A 21,136-nucleotide genomic window follows, 5' to 3' on the forward strand; every position below is an offset into this window, starting at 1 on the left:
AAAATTCTCTATTGCCCCTATAATAACATTCAGATTTAATACAAGCAATATTATTTAAACAGCTTTTATAGTTTATCATTCTGAATAGTACATACTAAAATAACATGTTTTCTTCTAATGTGTTTGAGGTTAACTTAATTTTTTTTGTAAGAATTCCAATAGTCTCATGAATGCAATTTTGCAGACTTTAAATGAAGCCAAATATTTACCTCATTCTGTGGACTGGCTTTCAATTTAAGCAAAAACAGCAATGTGGTCTCTCTCCTTACTGTGAAAAGCACAAAGGAGTATGCTGAATCTCTAGTAATCAGGCATTGTAACACAGCACAGCTCTTCCTTCAAAGGTACCTTATAGTTTGGTCTGATTTTTAAAAAAATTGTCCTCTTCCTTGATTTTGGCTCTACTATAATAACTGTGCAAACTCAGGCCAGTAAACAAGAAGTATAAAATACAAATTTCTTACGTTAGGGCAGAAAATAGGAAGAAGGTACTTTAAAGGAGATGGTAATTAACCTTTCTGCTTCTTGAAAAGGACTTTGTAAGGTATATTCATGTTTTGGAAAGTAGAAGGCTTGCAAGCTCTTAAAGATTAGTTCACCTTTTTAAACATACAAACTGCTGTGGTCATTTCAGTAACTGAAGTGTTCACAGAATTGGAAAATGCAAGTAAGTGATCCTTTCATACCTCTGGAGCCAGATTTGGCCTTCTCAGAAGAGTGTGGTCTGTAGGCCACTTAAGGAGAAGGGACTTGGGCATCATATCTTTTCACCCAGCTACAAGTCTTTTTTTTCTTTTTCTGAAATAAGCTGCTACTTAAAACTCTAGTTCATAGTTCTTGAGCTGCTGTTTTCCATAGTCCTTCAATGCATTTTACTTGATTAGCTATGAAAGGATAGATTTGTTGCCTAGCTGAGCAGCTGACCAAATACACTGAAAGGGAGAAAGAATGCAACAGTATCTATCTCATTTGCAAGGAGCTAGAAAGAAGAATCTGGAAAGTTGTCTCCCACTAACCGCAAGGTGCCTTCAGAAATTTAATGAAGAGGGTTATGAGCACTTGGAAACTCAGTACCTGCTAGTAGAGTGGCGCTCTAGTAATGTAGGCTGTTCTAGCAGTCTGTGAAAAGTGACTTCACTTTGCTTCTTTGCTCCTCCTACTGAGTAATGGATGACAGCAGGGCATGTAGTACCTTCTGCAGTTGCACTTGTCCTCAGAGGCATCAGCACTTGGATAGCAAGATACTGATAATTGCCCAAGTTCAGCTACCATATAAATGAGATTCAGTAGCAGCATTTTGCAGGTAAAGTTATAAAAAATGGCATGATTACAGAAAGTTTGTCAAAAAAGAATCTGTCATCCCATGCATGCTTTGCCTGCAGGAAATTGTCTGGTGCTTCTTACATAAGGACAGATACAAGTAATTGTGCTGGTCATGCCTGCTACAGTGTGGGAGTAAATGACAAAGGAAATTATATTGCCTGCTTCTGCAGGAAAGTGGTGCAGTATTTTAAAACAGGGATTAAGAGTGTAATCCAGAGACCTAGTATTTCAAAGTGTGTGGAAATACTTAATTTTTTTAAAAGCAAGTCCACTAAGGAAGCCTAACCTCAGCCCAAGGAGCTGCATGAGCTATTTGCCAGGATTGCAGAGGAATTGAGGTGCTTGCCTGACTTCTGTTTGCCTTGTGGAGACATGAGCCATGCTGCTTCTTTGCTAATCATGGACTCCGGAGTCCTCCCACAGTTTCTGGACTGGACCAGCCCTGTCATTCAAGCTGAGACATGACCAGACTGGCACAGCTCATTTTTTGGCAGGGCTGTTCACTAAGCAAGTAGTAGGGTGAAGTTATGTGAGGTGGCTCAGCTGAAGCAGCAGTTCCCTGCTGTTGAAAGGCATAATGCAACTTCACACTATGTACAAAAGGAATACTGAGTGTTGTGGGGAAGAGGAAAACAGGACTGCTAGTCAGCACCGACAAGCAGAGCAGCTGGTCACTTCAAAAAATAAAACCTGCTATTTTGAGAACAAGGACAAGCATGGTAGATAAATTGGTGCGTCTATAAAGCACCCATTTATCTACCATTGCAAACTCCTGCCAGTCAGTAATGCACTGGGTCATGGAGTAATCCTACTAAGATTAGAATGTGCGTTGTGTTTGACACCACAATAATGACAGGATCACTCTTACAGGAATCCCACTCTGCAGCCTCCTTCAGTATGCTGAAAGAGAATTGTGAAAAGCAAAACTGAATTTGCATTCCTGCTCTCAGGGTGAAATAAGCTAGGTAGTTAAAATACGTGTCTACTGTTGCTTCCATCATCATGTTCTTTTAAAACAGACTGAAATCTTGACATCCATCACAATGCATTACAAGCACAGCAGGAAAGTAGCATCATTGCTAGATCAGTCTGTTCTTATGCTTGTCACCACTGTCAATGTACAGTGGTGGAAAGAAGTAGTCAAGACCATCTTGTCATCTTCCTTAGTAACTAATAAACCGGTTTACAGCAAGAGGAGACCTGCATACTCACAGTGTTCTTAAGGTTGAAAGAACTACCAGATTTTTTCACTTGTGTTAGAAAAGGGTAAGTTGCAAAGTTGCTGGTTGGGTTCTCATTACCATATTCCAAGCAATTTGTGCTGGCTCATGATGCACTGAAAGCAAGGATGCTTCTTAGGATGACTTACTCTCAGAGGGAAGAGAGGAAAGCTCCAGCTGATTGACTTTATATAAACAGTTATGTACGATTGCAATCCTCACTGAGTAAGAGTCTGATTCTACTGGAACTCAGCTGCACCAAAAACTCAGTCCATCAAAAAAGCTAATAATCAGAAAAATCAAGGGTAGCTGGGTTACAAGTGCAAAATATTTAAAACCTCGTGTTTTTTCAGTTGCTATGAAACTGGTGTTTTCTAGTCCTTGGTGAGCATTGAAACAAATTGTTTTACCATTATCATAGGTTGAGAGGGGCACGGAGTTTAAATTAGTAATTCTCCATCAGGAGAGATGGGCTGTGGATGAGGCTAGAGATTGTCAGCCTCAGTGAGCATCTGAGCCACTCACATTAGGTACCCACTGGCCTTTGAAGTCTGAAAGTGTTAACCTCAAGGTAAAATGATAAATAATTTGTACTAGCTATAGATAATTGGCAAAATTACATCTGTTAAAATAGAAAATTTTATGCCTCTCTCCTACTAGTCAATTCCCTCAGGTTTTCCACACTGAGTGTATTGTCTGCTATAATGTTACTCAGTGTTGCCCAAATACAAGGTACCATTCATGGAAACAGCAGCGGAATGAATGTGCCACTGAAACTCACTGAATGGAGATGCTCAGCTTTGCATAGCACAAGGCAGCTCTCTATTATCACCCACTAATATATGCTTCTTCCTCACCATGTCTGAAAAGGATTAAAGTAAAGCTTGTCTTGATCTGTCATAGGAAAACATTAGATTGTAAGAATTAGTTTCTTCGTTACTGTGATCTGAACTATGCCTGTAGGAACATTTTATCTGGATGAAGTTTGGGCATAGCTCCAACTCATAGGTTTTATTCAAACGCTTTGTGCTGAGTTTGCAGTGACACACAAGTAAAACTTGCATGCTGCATATGCCTACTCAGTGGTGAGCATTAGCAAACGTTTTGTTACCAATTTTGTACACACAGTCATCTGCAGCTGCAGCCCCTCCAGTGTCTCCACAGCCCCCAGCCAAGACTGTTACTGCAGGCTGTAGTGTGTATCAGTGACATGCACACATCTTCTGGGACTCTGTAGCTGCTCCCTGCCTTGTGCTTGTGCCAGGTAAGTCAACAAGACCCGCAGAAGTGAACAATTTGGCAGTGTACTTGGAGGCTGTTGTCTGGGCTCTACCACTGATTTGATCCAACACTTGTATTGCTCAGATCTCTTAACACACTGGTGCTTCCATCTAAGTGTATTTCATGGCTGCTTCTGCATCACTTCATTAACTGTGCAGAAAACAGACTCCCAAATTTAAATTATCTTTTTAGTTACCATGAGCACTGGGTTACACACACACACACACCACACAAACCTGCTGCCCTGGGAGGTGGGGAATATCCATCCTTGGAGACGTTCAAGACTTGACACAGCACTGATCTGGTTAGACCCATCAGACCCATTCTGAGCAGCATTTGACTAGACAACTACTGGACCTCTCTTCCAATCTAAATTATCCATCATTCTATTGGAGTGACTATCAGCAAATCCCTCATCATGAAAAATGGGAAGTCTGAGTCCATACTCTGACCAGTTTCATGCAGCTGCTGGAACTCAGTATTCCCAGGCAGGCCATTGAGGATAGTGCTGAAATTGGTAGGCCATCATGTATTCCCAGTGGATTTGGGTGACACAAGAGTAGCATTCACCACAGCTGCTACAGAAAGTGCAGCTGCTCCCCAGTGATAAAGACAGGGTGCAGAAAGTCAAATTTGATTTTGTTCTCATATTCTCTTCATATGAATGAAGGCTCACATGGGACATTGAGAATAATGCCCTGTTACAGAGGTTAAGTCCCTAGAGGTCATCAGACTTGCCACCCAGATGCAACCCTCCATACTCCACACACCTTTCCAGCCCTCAAGTAAAAGAAGAAAAAAAAAATATATAAAAGGCCTCAGAAATCTGTGATGTAGTAATTAGGAAAAATTACCAGGGAAAGGTAAGAAGCAGGCCATGGATGGCAATGGAGAAAAAAGCCATTGCACCTGTGCTTCCACACCAACCCCCTGCTGCTCTCATTGGAGGCAAAGACATCTTCATGCAGTATCAAATAACATACTTGCAAGGGAAAGCAGAAAGCCAGTGCTGCCAGAACTAAACATAAACCTTGTTTCACATTCCTTATTTAACCATGTCTATTTTCAGGTTCAAGACGGAAATGAGGGAGAGGGGGAATTTCTTCATCTCTCAATACATTAACTTGGTCTCTGAGGGAATTCTTAGATTGTACGTCTATCCCACTGGAACACAGTAGAAACACTAAGTAGAACATACCAAACAGAGTCAGTGTTCAAATCTTCTCTTCAAAGTGCATTCCTCAAATCCAGAACTGTTTCTCCTCCGTCCTCATGGTCTCTAGAAATTTAGCCAGTACCAAACCAGTGCTGCTTTCCTTGCCTGGCTTGCAATGGTCTTCTTAAACACATTTCTCAGCTCATTAGTATCCTTCTAAATTCTGGACCAAGTGAGTTTAATTTCAATTTCTATTTAATTTATGTTCATCTGCTAATGCTAGCAGTTTTCAGCAGGTTTTCCTGTCTGTCTTTGAACATAGTTCAATGAAACAATCATGGCACCAGCAGCTCTAAATGAAGAGAACGAGTCTTTCATACCGTGGTAATGACATTGCTTCAGTCTTAACCAAAAATTAATCATTCAACACCCCCTAAAATTGCATGTTTTGGTTTTGTGTTTACAACACAATTAATTGTTCAGTGACCACTCAGTGCACCCTCTATTCCTTGCCTCTATCATGTCCAAGTAAAAGCACTTATTATATATATAAAATTAAATAACATCAACTAGAATGCTTGAGAAAGAAACACATGAGAATAACCAAGTATTTGATCTTAATGAGGACACTCACCTCAGATACTCCAGGGAACTCAAAGCTGGTCTGAAATAAGCAGAGTAGGAGCTACATTTAACTGTGTTGCTCTGTTTCTTGGCAGAAAGGCACCCAAATCAGGTCAGCCATAGCTCCAGGAGGTATTTCCCTCCTGAAAAGTCCAAGGAAAAACAGGCACTTCCCTTCATCTCATAATTAATGGACTAAACATTTTGATAGCATGTTGCATAACCTGGGTAGCTCTCTGCTCAGTGTGCTGGCTTCACTGTCTCACTCAGACCCCCTTCTCCTTAGGCACAGGACACCTCAGCAGCTCACTTAGAGCCCCACATGCCTCTTAAGAGGGAATAGCAGCCAGGAGGATTTTCATCAGCCTCCACCTGCCCCCAAAGACACCTCAAATAACACATTTTAAGCTCCATAAATCTGACTTCTCTGTTTAAACTATTTCTATAGAAAATTCATGACTACCTCCAGGCATGCTGTCTTTAGAAGTTAGACATCACTCCAACCTACTTGCAGGGAGAACAGAGCTCCAGCCTCAATGTATTTGACACATAATTCAGATTGAAAAAACTGCCCAGACTCCCCTATGGCTCCTGGAGGAATGTAAGAGTAAAATGCAGGTCCCAGCCCAATCCAGCTTGATAATGAGCACTTTGGTGCACCTCCTCCTTTTCCCTCCTCACACATGCATCGACCTAACTGATAACCTCCTGCTCTACCTTTGTCAAAAATCTGATACTCACCCTAACTAGCAATTAGCACTGCTAATTAGTTAATGCAGAGGATCCTCAGGGAATGGAAACACACCTTCTTCCTATTTACGTAGATAAGCCTATTTCTAAAGAGAAATCCGTAATGGCTATTAAATGCAAGGATGACAGTCCTGGCTCAGGGTGTCAGTGCACCAAAAGTGACTGAGGCCCCTGGGAGTGTTTTGGGAGAGGAACTACCATGTGATTGCCCTGTTGATACTTTTTTTCCCTGGACACTTGGTGTAGGTCATTGGCAGGAAGAGGTTAATGGGCTTCGTGGCACTTGTATCCGATCAGATATACAGAGGAATTCTACTGTTGGGGGGTTTTGTTGGATTTTTTTGTTTACTTGGCAAACATCTCCCACAGATATTTTGCAGGAAAGATAAAACGGTTTAAGCAGACTTAAGGTAGAAAGGTAGGGTTTTTTTCCCATGTACTTTCCACGTATTTTCCTCATCATTTCCACAAGTTTGATGTTTTGGGCATAGTGTCCTGAGAATGAGAGAACTGGTGATGATGTAATTAACTGATATAGTTAGTTTCGGAGCTGTTTACTCATGGGCTTCATGAAAACTCAGAAAATACTTGCCCCAGAATGCAAGTGGTGCAATAAATTAGTTGAAATATGTACTTCATGGCACTGGGTGGTTTTTAAAGTGACCCTTAACATGGCCGGTAACATTTTTTTTGTAAACTTAAATGTAATTAATAATACTGATTTAGCCACATCCGCATTTCTTTGAAGTCTAATGCCTCAGCACTCCTGCAATTACCTCTCCAGATGAGTTCTAGGGGCCTTGGCAATTGCTTGCTGCTGCTATTTTGATCCTATGCCCTAGGAGTATAAACTCAGTTATAGAAACTCCATCTGAGTCCACGTAATGAACTACATGAATCAGAGACCTGCAATAAAGCCCAATTAGAAATGAGTGCACAAGAAATATTGATCTCCTTAAAACCTTTTACAACTTTCAGGATCTGCTGGGTCACTCATCACTGCAGCAGGCATTGGCCCTTTCCTGCTAGAGTTCCCTTTCACTCACTTGCTAGGATTATGGTCAGATTAAGATGTGATTGAACAGATCAGATGGTAGGAACCTTGGGGTATGAGGGAGAGCCCCCAGACAACCCTTCTCACACATAATCTCAGTCCTCTGCATCAGATTTTATTACTAATTCAGAGGGAATTTGTACAGCAGTGCCTGCTTTTCCTCTGAGCAACACCAAAGAAAACCTTCTGGGATTTTATCATCCTTCTTACTAATGAACATGGTGTCTGGAGGCTCTGAGCTCACAGAGGCCACAGCTGACAGCATTGCCATGCAAAGCACACCCATGAAAGTGTCCTGTGAACTCCCCTCACTCCAGACCTTCAGCCTTGTTTGCGGTATATTACAGGATAAGAACCCCTGTGGTAATGAAGCACACATTATTCAAATGAGACATTTGAATAAGTTTAAGAAGTGCGCATTAAAGGGGATTTGTGGCATCCAAGCCAAAACACCACTCAAAGTCAGACGATTCCAGACTCTTCTCCAGGCTGCACCCCACACGATGTATGGTGTCCAGAAGCCCATATCCAAAGGGTGTAGGTGGGATTTGAATTGTTTGGATCATTAGATTTTTGGAATTATAAAAGTCTCTGTTCAGCTGTTGTCCAAAGCTGGATACACATCAGATATGCACATTTCAGGTTTCACAACTCAGGATCTGCTTCAACACCCACACAGAAGCACTCGAGCCTCAGCTGTGTTCAGACCACCTGCATGAGTAAGTGCTGAGGGAACTCATAAACAAAGTGTTCCTCCATTTCGCTTGATTTGATAAGCCTCCTCCAAACACAGCCTATTTCTATTTATTTATTGCAAATAAAGAGTCAAAGCTTTCTGTTTCACCAAGCTATGTAGGCTTGTCTGAGGCTGGCAAGAAGGATTAGAGGCCAAAATATTGAATGTCTTACGATGAGGGTCTTTTGAAATCCTTGGAATATTGGGGGATGACCTGCACCAGAGGGGAAGTAATTATAGTTTTCTAGTAGCAGCTGGGGTATTTACAGGAAGATCCTTCATTCCAGGCACTGTTCCAAAGGCTGTTTATGAGCTTGAAATTAAATAGTTAGTGAATAAAAATGCAAAGTAATTCCAGAAGTAATCTTGGGCTCCAGGTCGTGCTCCAGAGACTAAATGCTCTTCAACCACTAGGTTAGAATCATACACCTTTTGTTCAAACCGACCTTTATTAGCACGTGAAGTCCAAAGTAGAACAGCTTCAGCAGGCAGAGCCAAGAACAGCTCCACCTTCAGAAACCTCAGTTTCCCCGAGACTGTTCCTGCTCTGATATATTGCAGTGGTACAAGGGTGGGAGTGATCCCTGACATGAGGTACAGGGAGCAGCCCCCTCCTATGGATTTCGCTAGCAGGACTCTGCTCACGGGGGGAAAGCCACTGCACAAGCCTTGTGGCAGCCCTGGGGATTCACAGTTCAGCAGGTGCTGCTGCTGTCCCAGGGCAAAGGGGCTCCAGCTGTACTGGCAGCTGCTGGTCCTGCAAGGGCTCTTGGATGCTGCAAGTACCCACCAGCGACCCAGCTGTATCCTGTTCTAATCCGGGAAGGAGAAACTGCAAAGACAGGCAGAAGCCAACTTTTCTACAGTCTTGCTGCTCCAGGCTAAGCTCAACTCTGATTTGGGTACCTGGCTTACACTGGTGCCAGGCTGGTGTAGGTCACTGGCACTATTTATTTTTAGTAAGATCAAAATGAAACTGGGAGGGGAGAAATGGAAGAGTTTTGAGGAGACACAGACCTCTTCCCTCTCAGGAGAGAGGATTTGTGCTCTAGAGGCTTTCTCAGACTGTTCAGCATAAGCTCAGTACTTGCAGATATCTGACAAACTCCTGCCATGGAAGTTTAGAGTAAACAGAGGTGATGCTGACACGTTAAATGTTGCTAATGAGCATCAGGTGTTTGCAGGGGAAAATGGCTGCTCATCTTAGAGATGGTAATTATTTTAAAGATCTATTTAGCATTTAGATTGCTTGGGGGGAAAGGAGCTTGGAAAAGTTGATTGCCTTGAAAAGCGCTCCGGTACCAAGTGAGTCTCTTTGAACATTGCTTTCATTTCCTCAGAAAGCAAGCAGAGGAGACACTTCATCCTGGGGTAATTAGAGGGACTTCGACATCACAGTCCTTGTAAACAGCGTTACAACGGGCAGGTTCCAGTTACAGAACGTTTAAGAGAGATAAAATTGAGACATTGAACAATCTGCACCGAAGCTCTGGGAGGAGCTGTGAAAGTCCAGCCTGAACATTCGCACTCTGTAATTCCACCCCCAGCAGAAGACCCTTTGGTAACGCTTTTAGACTTCGCTACATCTGTTGCATTTTTAATTACACATTTTCATCAACAGGCTCCACATCACCAGCTCTCACACGCTGAGTGATTTAGCCTAAACAAATCTCCTGGAGGTACAGGAGTACACTCCATGAAAATCCCAGATCCGGCAGGACGTAAGAGCAAGGAACCCAATTCCTCTCTGGCAGCTGAGCATCTCCGCCCACAGTCAGGCTGCACCATGCTAGCATGCATGGCATGAAGTAAAACTTCTCAGGCCAGAAGGACAAAGCAGCCAGCCTAATACCCCAGGGTGAGCAAACCCGCCAACTCAGAATAGGTCTGCTACAATTTGTCACTTTTCCTCAAAAATCTGAGAAATGGCCTGAAGAAAATGACTTCTGCCTCAAATAGATCCCAACACACCTGAGTCACTGAAACACCACTGGTATGCCCCCTGCCCTGCAGCATGCTGAGCAGCAAAGGCAGTCTAGGTGATAAGCCAACATAGTCAAGCCTTCATCTACAGCTGTACTAAGATGTTCTTATGGGCAGAAGTATCCGTGTAGTAAGCAGTGTTGCAGATTAACAACTTGAGATAGGTAGGGTGTTTCTGAAGAGACCTGATGCTGGACACTGAGGGAGGTTCTGTACAGAGCATCCCCTGAATGCTGCCAATACAGAATGCAGACCCAATTCAACCACTAGCTGTGTTTCTCTCCTTCCTAGTAGCCCCTTCAAGATTTGTATTACCAGTTTCCCTGTGTCTGCTGCTGAAGAAATACCAAGCAGGATAACCACCAAGCTGCCCTCTAGCCCTCAGTCTCACACATGCCTTTGTCCAGCTCTTTATTGCTGCTTCTGCCACAAAGCTGGTGACTGCCAAGGAGCATTCTCCCAGCCACTCATGTTTCTTAAAGCCAATAATTCACAAATAGAAATTTAGACCAAGCAGGAGCAATTCAGACCGAGTCTGTTTCCCAAATCTGACAAGTGTTTGCACTAATGAATAACATCCACACAACCCTGCAAAAAGAGAAAGAAAAATGCAGCAGTGAGGAGAAAGTCCAACATCAATTTCTGCTAAGAAAAATGTTTCTCTGCTCAGTCTCCTCACCCATAAAATCTATTTTGAGACCAGAAAGGAGGAATGCAGATGTAAGTGAAGGTGATAGCAGACCACACGAGGCTGAAATAGAGCAGAATTTCATCCTGGGGCAGGCAGGGCTGTAGGTGTAGGTGTGCACAGCAGCCGCAGGGCGGTCACGGCTGTAGTTAGCACAGCAAGGGGATCAGGACAGGCAAACTGCTGCAGCACCAGCGTGGTGGCCCCAGCAGCTTGTACAGCCCAGCCTGAGGTGCAGGCAGTGCCAGCTGCAGTGCAAGTAAGTGCTGAGCCTGGTGCCTGAGGGAGGGCTTCCTTTTTTCATGTTGTACCATGAGCACAGAGAACTTAGGCATCAATCAAGCAGGGAAAAAGTCAACAGTGAACTAAATTACTCACAGGAGGAGCTTTATTAGGAAACACTATCAAGAAAAATGGTTCCTATTTGCTTTTCCAAGATGGCTGAATTCAAGTTCACTTCATGTTGCAGTATTGGGATGATGTGACTGGTTTGCAGTCTCTGAGGATCACAGCTGACAGCAGAACACATTCTTTTTGCTTTGACCCTTGTTAAGATGAGGCAAAAGTGAGAATTATCTGTACTTATTTATGTTCTCACCACGGAACTTCCAGCTGTAGTACCAATGGTTCTTGCATTTATTTTAAAAGGGAAGGAACCACTGGGGTGAGGGGGGGAAAGATCTAGTTCAGTCCTGGTCAGTCTTGGACTGTCTGAGTCTCACTGAGATCCAGAGAAACAAGACTCAAGAAACAATATTCAGAGACAGCAAGGAGAAAGGCAGGTGGCTCCAAGACTGGGCTGGGACATCAGCCTCAGCTCACCCCAGTGCCCCACTTTCTGCTGCAGCCTGAGATACAGACACCCTCACACCAGTGCACCCTGCTGCCAGTGGCATGACAACCCTTCTGTGGGAGCCAGGTTTGAAAGTCACAGTCTGAGCACATTCTTCCAAGTGGTGCCTGGCTGGCACAGGCCAAGCTGTCTCCTGAAATGCAAATGGGACAGCTTGCAGAAAGGCTGGGGGGAGCTGGCACTAGAAACAAGAGACAGGTCTATGTGTTCCTCAGAGCCTGACCCAACAGTCTTGTCCTAGACACACCCCCAGTCATTACAGGAGGACTCCTACTCATTTCACATCTCTTTCTTCTTCACCCTGCTGCTCTATTGCTGATTGGGCTGAAAGGCATTCATCAAGCTTCTTCCCATTTTTCCTACAGTGGAAACTATGGCCACATTTAAGTGTCCTCACACCTGCTTCAGCACTTCCCCATCCACTGCTTTTCTGCTTGCCACAGCACTGGGAACAATTCTGCATCTCTTCAGCAAGCCATCACCTTCAAAACATACCAGCATTGACACGATTTCTGGTTTGCCCTCATTTTATATGTTGGGAGGACTGGGGAACAAGGCGATTTGGTGGGTAAAGAAATTCACACAAACTTTGGTGAACTATAAAATATGTCATCTCTTTAAATAAATTGTTCTCTGTACTTTGTATGCAGGTGTCCCACTTCTTTGAAACTGCTGTGGGCACTTCCAAAATACAGCCATACTGCAGGGCCAGTTCTGGTGCTCAGCTGCTGAAAGGAAGCCAACAGCAACAGCAGCAGCTCCACAGGTCAGACAACCACCAGGAGACCCCACGGCAGCTGCAAGGGGCAGTGACATGAAATGCCAGGGCAGGAGCTGAAAAGGGACATCAAGAGCTGGGATGAAGCCTGGGAATGCTCATAATCACCCCAGCAGATAACAGCCACCATGCTTACAAGGAGCTCAGGCTGCTTGAGAAGGGCATACTGAGATCCACCCATCAGCTGACACTGGGATGGGGAAAGGGAAAGCAGCCCTGCACTCTTGAACACAAAATTCAGGGAGAAGAGGCACTGGGAAAAGAAAGTAGACAGACCTGGGAGTGCAGAGGGGTCCATGGGTGGCCTTTTGGGTCAGTGAACACATTTTGTTCACTTCATGCTCATGAATTTGTGCCTCCCCCAGGCACTGGCCAGCTCATCACCCAGCACACCGCTGCTGTTACTGCCAAGCTCAGCTCTGCTGCAGGCAATGGTGAGCTGTACTAGTTTCCATGGAAATCAAAGAGAGAGAAGCTAGTTTCAACCAAAATCACTTTCAAAGCACAATTTTGTCCCAAGTGGCTTATTTTGTTATCTTTCTCTCATTCTTGTTTTTCCACCATGCAGTACAGATGAAACTGGATTTATTTTAATGACTCAAATTTGTAAAGCACAAGTTTCATCAATAAGTCAAGCAGAAGTAGCTATTTCCATTCAGATGGGATGTCTCAAAAAAAGGCAAGCCTGAACACTTACCAGTGTCATTTTCAGCACAGAAATACTACCTTGTTCTGGTCTGGTTTTAATAACTGGTCAGTCACTGGTGAGATTTAAGCAGCATTTTTCAAACAGATGCAGATCAGTCAAAAAAGCAAAAGGTTGTTCATTTCCTTCATGTCTCCAGGCTTCCCTTGCCCAGTGGCTCCTTTGCAATATGCTGCAGCAAAGAAACATTTTTTAACACAGCTCTGGACTATATCACAGCTGTTTGCAAAACACCTTACAGAAAGAAAGCCCCAGAAATGGGGATGGCTGCTACCTTGCACCCCAGCTGGGACAGTAATGGAAAGGCAATGCTTCCTCTCCTCACATGGGCACAGAGTTCTACACTGGAGAAGCAGAGCCAGAAGCCCAGGATGCTGCAAATATCCTGTTTATTTGTATAGGGAATTGTACTGCTTATTTTTTGCTACTATAGCAGCAAAACAAACACACTGAAAACAAGTTTTGTTTCAGATAGATCTAAACAACTAATTTCAATATCTGCAGTTCTCCAGGGCTTCTCTGCTTCTGTTTAAAGTTCTCACAAGTCATGATGAAGGAATGAACCTTAGGCCCCCTAAAAGGGAGGGATACAGGAGCTCTTCAGGTCCTGTCTGAACACTCACCAAGCAGTAGAGACCAAGAGAGAAAGGATGCAGAGAGCATGTTAGGATGCTTGCTTGAGGGAAGAGCAGCAGTCAAGTTTCCAGATGCTTCTGAACTTAGAATGTACTTCTAAAATGTGAAGAAGTCCAGTTAGCGGGCTAGAGATATCCCCTTCCACACACCCTGCAGCCCAATAGCAGAGGGTCTTAAGAGATGTTCCCATAAAGTCTCTGTATCAAGCAAATACCTTTTAACAAACTGCAGAAAAAGATGGTCCCTTAGCACCTAGATTAGTTACTAAATATAGCCTAGAGAATACTTCTGTTTCTAAGAAAATAATCTGCTTTGTGAGTTCTCAAATAAAGCATTTGAGTATTTTAAAAAAACCAACAAAAAGCAACAAACCCAAAGAACACTTGATTTTCCTTTTTAGATAAAGCATCTACTGAATTTCATCCAGCTGTAAGACTGCTGTGGACATTGTGTTTCTAGGTTTTCAGCCTCCAGCAGAGAAATTACTCCCCTATAATTTTTCCCACACTATGTCCTAGTCCCTTTTGAGGCACCTGTTTCTACTCCAAACTCCTCTCTTATGTATGTGTGAGACCACTGCATGTCTGACCCTATCCTCCTCAGAGGGTAACCCAGCCCTCACCCATTCCTCCTTCCCTCCCAACCCTCCAAGTCTGGCTCTGCAGAAAATCAAAACCCTATCATTTTCCTAGGCAGGACTAAAAAAAATCTTCCCAGCCATCATTGCAGCCTGAGAACCTCCTGGTTTCTAGGGCACTTTGGTGATCATCACTCAGGGTGTGCATGGCAGGGCCCCAGGGACACAGCCCAAATACATCCTGCTACAAGAGCAGAACCAAGAGAGAAAGGCCCAACTCTTCTCCTTTTTATTGAGTTCCCACAGCACACGAACATCAGGCAGCATGGATAAGCAGTGGTTCCCCCCACACCAGCTGATTTCCAGCATGCCTTCACCCTCCTTCCTTAGACAGATGCACTGGCACAGCTGCTTTCTGTATAGGCAGACCCAGCTGATCCTAGTTTGGAAAAGCCTTTGCCAGGTGAAGTGGCAGGCTGTTAAGCCCTGATTTTAAACTCAAAGTCTCCAAATTGGCACTGCTGGCTAAGCTTTCTTTTTTCTCTCCTTTTTTTTTTCTATCTCCCTTTTTTTTTCTTCTATCTCTCTTTCTCTTTTCCTCCTCCCTTTTTGTTTTAAATAATATTAAGTTATGTTAGAAAAGCTTACCAGCCTCCTTGGGGAGCCACACTATTTGAATATCAGCGATGCACATGCTAGGAGACATCTGTGGGTGGTGATGTTTCTTTGGCCTCAAGCCAAAAGCAGAAGAAAGGTCTTTGGGAGGCTTATGTAAAAAACAGGCAGGTTGCTAGCATAAGGAAAATATCCAGGAGGGAGTAACAGGAAGAATTAATTCCCCACAACCCCAGCTATTTCTTTCAGCATGTAAGTCAGCCCATTAATTGCCAGGAAGGATGCTTGCCCCCCTATCCAGCTGAGCAGGACTACTTCACTCCTTTTCCAGTGGTGCACCCTTGTATCCTAGAAGCATCTCTGCCTGCTCCAGCCACTCTCCCTCCTGAGGACCCACGAACCCATGCAAGGAACTGGAGTGTGTATATCTAGGGAACAAACCCAGTGAGAGACAGAGGAGGGGACCAGACAAGAAAGGATGCTCTTCTCCAGCAGAGGAAGTGAAGGGGAATAAGAACAGGCTGAAACGCTTATTTCAAAATGGATTTTATTCCAGGCATTAACAGGTTCTGGCACATGCTTTTTTTGAAGGAAAAGGAAAACTAATCTGGGTTCCACATAAATTACATTTGGCAAAGTGCAACTTACAAGTGAGTGGGAAAAATAAATCTTTTGAAACCAATTCCTGTACAACAGTAGATTCAGCTCCTTTTAAATAAACCCCCATTAGTTCACAGCACAGGAAATTACATTGGATGCTCTGATACAGTAACAGCTTTCTTTAAGGGTATTACCAATGCAAATGCTCTGTCTTGACAGTCTAGGGGGCTGTTTAAAGTAAACAGGAAAACAAGGGTGAGCAACTGCTTGTTCTGACTGTTAAAAACAGTCAGTTTGCTTGAAGAAATCCTAACAGACACCTGTTAAAAACATGGCACTGCAGGGACCTTGGGGAAAAAAGTAGAGATAACACTGTTCTTCCTTCCCTTCAGTGCAAGGGAAATGTAGAGTATGCTAATAATGAGTTTGAACAAGACTTTGTTTATTCCAAAAGTTCAGTTTGTTCACACTTGACAGCAGCCTTTTGTAATGTACCTCCTTTTCAGCAGCTGCTAAAACACATTGGAAACCAACAGCTTCCACAAGATGATGTGTGGGGAGGTCTATGCTGAGCTAAAGCAATGCTTTAGCAGACAGAAGAGTCTCAGGTGAACAGGTGACCTCAGGTGAACATGTCCAAAACCAGGTAGAATTCAAAAATGAAACTCCAAACTCCACAAGCAATTTGAGTTATTGACACTTAGCATATGTGCCCTTTTGCCCTTTCCTCCCCCAGGCCAGGGCACCTGAAGAAGGAGAGTGTCTCATCTTCAGCAGCCCCAGCTTACCCCACTGGGACATTTCCTCCCAAATTTACCCTAAACCAAGACACAGCCCAAGAAGGATGCCAGTTCACACTCTGCCAGGAGAGCAGTAGGAAGAGTCACAAGTCAACACATCTAGTCCAGGTATGTCTGCTCCAGGAGCAGTCAGCAGCCTCCAGCACGGGAGCCAAACACAGTCAAGGGCAGCAGTCATCGTGCTGACAAGAGCCCTTTGAATTAGGGCTGGCCCAGAGCTTGGAGACTGCAACAAGCAGAGCTTCTGCGGTCTGCAGCAGTCAGGAGCATTGCTTGTAGAGGAGCTGGGTCCTGGTCCCAGAGTGGTTATGAAGAAGGAACTGCAAGAAAGCTGCACACACACAGTGGGAGCAGGGAGGAAGGAGGCAGCACCTGGTAGAGGAGTGAACGTGCTGTTAGCTGCCACACGTAAGCTGCTGCAGAGTGAAGAGGGGGGAGGTCAGATGGTCCTCTTAGGCTACGTTTTGATGAAAAAATGTAATCCTTTCACACTTCATTGTAAACAGAGCTTACAAACAGTACGAGCTCAGTGGCCCTTCATCTGTATTTGCATCAATATTTTTCAAGCCAGGTAAGAACTTGACTGTTCCTGTCTCCTACTGTATAATGACACCATTCTGAAAGGACCATCTCCTGTATATTCTTGTTTAAAAATGCAGTAGCTAATAGGATGGCATCTCTCCCCTCAATGGGTCTTTCTGGCCTGCTCTCATTCCATTCCTAGGCTATTTTCCTTTCTTCTCTGCCCTCTTCTGACCTCAGTGGTTCTGACCCAAAGCGTCTCTACACAGGGAAAGAGAAATCACTGCAGAGTCAGTGCCCTCATTTCCACACAGAAGAGCAGCTGCACCATTCTGTACGGATCAAAAAGAACTCCCTTGTGAGTTTTCACAGTCCAGGCAGATCATTCTTCTATGTTAATCAGTGCTGAGATGAGGATCTGGTGAAGGGGGAGACACGATAAGAGCTCCTGCCACATGGTGGATTTAATTTTTTTTAACCAAGAACAAAAAACATTGTCCAGTTTTCACACTAAGCACATGCAGTGTATGAAGAACATTATCTGTTCTTTTGTCAACTGTTTGGGCTAATACCAAGCAAAAAGAAAGAATTAAAAAGAGATACAAACATGATCAAAGGCAAACAGCTGTTTGGAATCCAAATGAATGACCTATTTCTTCTACACCAGATCAGAAAGGATCTAGGCAAGCAATTGCCTACTGAAGATGGTCCCCTCATCTGGTTCCCCTGTCTGGTTCTTGGAAAGGAGGGTTGGTTTACAAAATCTCTCTCAAGAGTAAAGTTTAACAGATCTAGTTAGGAGACAGTAAGGGGACTTCATCTGAATAGGTGAGCATCCCTTGGCAAGTTTGAAAACCCACACGTGGCTCAAGCTGACTGGTAACAGGGAGCAGGGTTGGGATGCTAGCTAGAGACCACCAGTGTCTTTGGTATTTCCAGAACTTGAAGGGCCCTGTCTTAGGGCAGGCCTGCCCTGTGGCAGCATTTGTGCAGGGGGCAGTCTCAGCTTCACCAGCTAACCTCTCCCCAAGGTGCTCACTGGGAAGAGAGAGGAATGTCAAAAGTAGAGCAGCCCCAGCCTTTTTGCCTCGTCTTTTTTAAAGAGAGAAGGAAAAGCAACTAGACAGAGGGAGTGGGTGGTTTGTCATGTCAGGCTGTGTTCACAGAACTGGAGAGACAAGCAGGAGAACTGCCTAGCCAACAGCAAGAAGTCTGCCATGACCTAGGGGCTGTCCCTTTCTGTCTCTCACAGCAGGGACCTGGGTGGGCTCCTGCCACAAGCCTGAGCCATGTGCAGCACCTCAGTCTGTGTGTGCTGCCCACACAGCTCTGTGCACCACCTTTGGAGTGGGGTGAAGTGGCTGGTAGCACCAGGAAGAGCAGCCAGAGAACAGTCCCAGCTTCCCTAACATCTCCAAGTGTTGGCACCTGTCTCTGACTGGCTTCACCAGAGCATAGTACCCTGAACCTGCAGGCTTGGGCCACTCTTGGAGGCAGGGCTAGCCTTCCACACATAAAAAAGCTGTAAGGAAGACTTCAACAGAGAACAGTCCCTGAAACAATCCCTGGTTACACTGGTAAAACAGATTGTCCCTTTTCAATCTCTCTTGTTAGCACTGCCCAACCTCAGCACATTTGGCTGTAGGGCAGCTACTGTGGGCAGAGGAAGGAATAGGCCCCACCAAAAAGAGGTGACAAACCTGTCCCCAGGATCTGCTAGCTGTTTTCAGCCTCTCCACTGATCATGGTGACTCTTCTGGCCAGTCCTCACTGAGAGATATATGCATAAATGATGCGCAATGTTAGAGCCAAAAGCCAGGGAAGCCAAAGAGCTACCAATGTTTGTACACGCACAGCCTACGCTGCTGGACTGAAGGTTGTGGACTCTGGATGCAGAGAAAGGAAAGGATGGGGAGAGCTGCAAGTATTGGGCTGGGTCCTCCTCCATCTCTAGGTGCAGCTGTGCACAAGTATCAGCTACAAAGGAGAACTTGAGACAACAGATGGGAAAATTTTGACAACTGTCCTGATCCCTCTCATCCCCAGCTTCTTCTCTAAAAAGCTCAAAAACATCTAGTGCTCAGCTGAAATGGTGGCTTACTGATGGGCACAATGAAAACATTTAGGGTCAGACATACAAAACCATTCCTCTCTTCCTGATTCCCCTCTGTCCCCAAAGTCTCATGCACAAAGAAACAAGGAGATCTCTGTGCTACCATCATGTTGCTTGCAGCAGCTCCCACTGTTGGCCAGGTACACCTGCTTGACAGGGGTTGGTCACCACTCTTCCAGTCTGGTTTTCCAGGCAGAGACCGCTGACAAAGTGTTGAATGAAACTGCCTTTCATCTTCCACTTCTGTGAGAAGACAGAAAAAACATGATGTTACTTCCATTCCCCTGCAGAACTGTGACTTCAAGTTGAGGATAATCTCAAGTAAATTCCAACAACTGGGGAAAATGAAAATCTGGGTATGGGCAGCATCCCTAAATCACTGATTTCCTGTACTAATGATACCTGCAGTTAGGTAGAGTTAAAGTTTAGTTGAATTACAGGGCTGGATACTCAGAAGCATCTAGAAGGCAAACAACAGTAGTGGTCACAGCAGGAAGCCTTGGCTGAATTCAAGAGGCGCCTGGACAACGCTCTCAGGCACATGATGTAACTGCTGGGGTGTTGTGTGAAGGGCCAGCAGTTGGACTCAGTGATCCAGATGGGTCTCTTCCAACCCAGCACATTCTATGACTGTGTGATTCTATCAACACAAAAATCAGCCAGTAATGGCATTTTCAAAGCATATTATAGTCACAGTTTCCAGGCCACTCTCTGTCCTGGGCACCCAGGTATCTGCCAAAACTTGAAACCCTCCTATGGCTGCTTTCCAAGCCATGGAAAGCAAAGCACTGAAATGTCTCCCAACACTGAAAGCAACCTGTCCACAGAAAGCAAAAATCACACTTCCTACTGTTTGACTGGACCTCTCTCTTATCCATTGTTCCCTCATCTCTTCTTTCATCAAATTCAAAAGGTCCAATATACAATCCTTTTCTGAAGGTCCACTTTGGTTGTGCTACTTAACAGGAAACAAAAATATGTCCCAACCTTGAATTTAAAATTCTCCTGGGAAAGGGCTGTACCTTCCATCCCTGCTGGAAAAAACTCCAAAAACTGGAAACACTGTGGCTGATAGTAAGAGAAAGAAGTAGAAACTAGTCTGTGGATTTGGGATCTTCCAGATGACAGATCCCAGATTCATCTCTAGTGCAGCACAGCTGAGCTCAACAGGTTGAGAAGATTCAGGGTTCCAAGCTCCAGGGATTTTCCCTTCATTCTTTTCATTCACACAGATGATCCAGTTAAAATTATGGTCTGGGTGCTCAGTCAATAAAGAGGTTAGGAATATTATGAGGATGTTTTGGCTAACCCATAAGACTGATGAAGAAAAAGAAACAGTTTGACAATAGTGATGGACCTCAAGAGCATTGCAGAAAAGATACGCAGCGGGAATTTAAAAATTTCCTGCAATATCTGGACAATGTCAAAATCTACAAACATTTTAATTATTGGGTAGCATAGAAAAAGGACTGCCACATGCTGTATAGTTTAAGATATTCAGTCATGTTCACATATTGCTGACAGCTGTTACGTGTCTTGGAGGGCAGGGCAGTTGCAAAGTCCAGAGTAATCTTTTGCTCCTGTATCATGTATTTCTTCAAGTCTTAATACCAGAGGCAGCATCAATTTGCAGTATTTCACAGGACAACACTAAAGGAGAGCTGTTTGTGCAGGAGGAAGAAGCTGATTTTAATGGAGAAGGGGGCAGAGGAATGCAGTGATGATGGACAGGAAGATACAATGCAGTCTTTGCACTACAATGCCCTCACCAGCTGCTGCAACCCACTGCCTACACAGGTCCCAGAGCCATCTGGCTCCCATCTGGCATAAGCCTCCCTGCAAAGAGCTGAGGAAGAGTTAATATCATAAAGCAGCAGCTGTAATGATGGAGTGTAAAGGAGGGGGTCTCCTCCCCTGGCAAGCTGCGCTATGTGCCCAGCTGGTGCCATTGCTGCATGACAGCCTCCCCACCAGTGTCTCCCAGAGCCACAGACACCCCAGTGAAGAGCCTTTTGACCTTCTCCAAAGCACAATTACCTCCTTGCCCTCCACTTTCCCACTACCTCTCTGTGTTTGTGAATTCTCAGTCTCCATGCTCCCCTGTGCACACACACCCCACAG

General features: G+C 44.4%; 1 protein-coding gene across 3 annotated transcripts in view; it reads right to left on the reverse strand.

Moving 5' to 3' along the window:
* Positions 1-15,510: 15,510 nt before the first annotated feature.
* GALNT16 (polypeptide N-acetylgalactosaminyltransferase 16) overlaps positions 15,511-21,136 on the reverse strand; it is a 72,745-nt gene continuing 67,119 nt past the window's right edge. For 2 of the 3 annotated variants that reach the window (XM_063398729.1, XM_063398731.1), the window contains exon 15: positions 15,511-19,258. In XM_063398729.1, coding sequence (XP_063254799.1) covers positions 19,121-19,258 — 138 coding nt within the window. In that variant the 3' untranslated portion in view covers positions 15,511-19,120. The remainder of the gene's footprint in view (positions 19,259-21,136) is intronic. The other variant, XM_063398730.1, reaches the window with a different exon arrangement.

Source organism: Prinia subflava, chromosome 5 (genome assembly GCF_021018805.1).
Source record: "Prinia subflava isolate CZ2003 ecotype Zambia chromosome 5, Cam_Psub_1.2, whole genome shotgun sequence".
In the NCBI taxonomy this organism is placed as follows: Eukaryota; Metazoa; Chordata; class Aves; order Passeriformes; family Cisticolidae; genus Prinia; species Prinia subflava.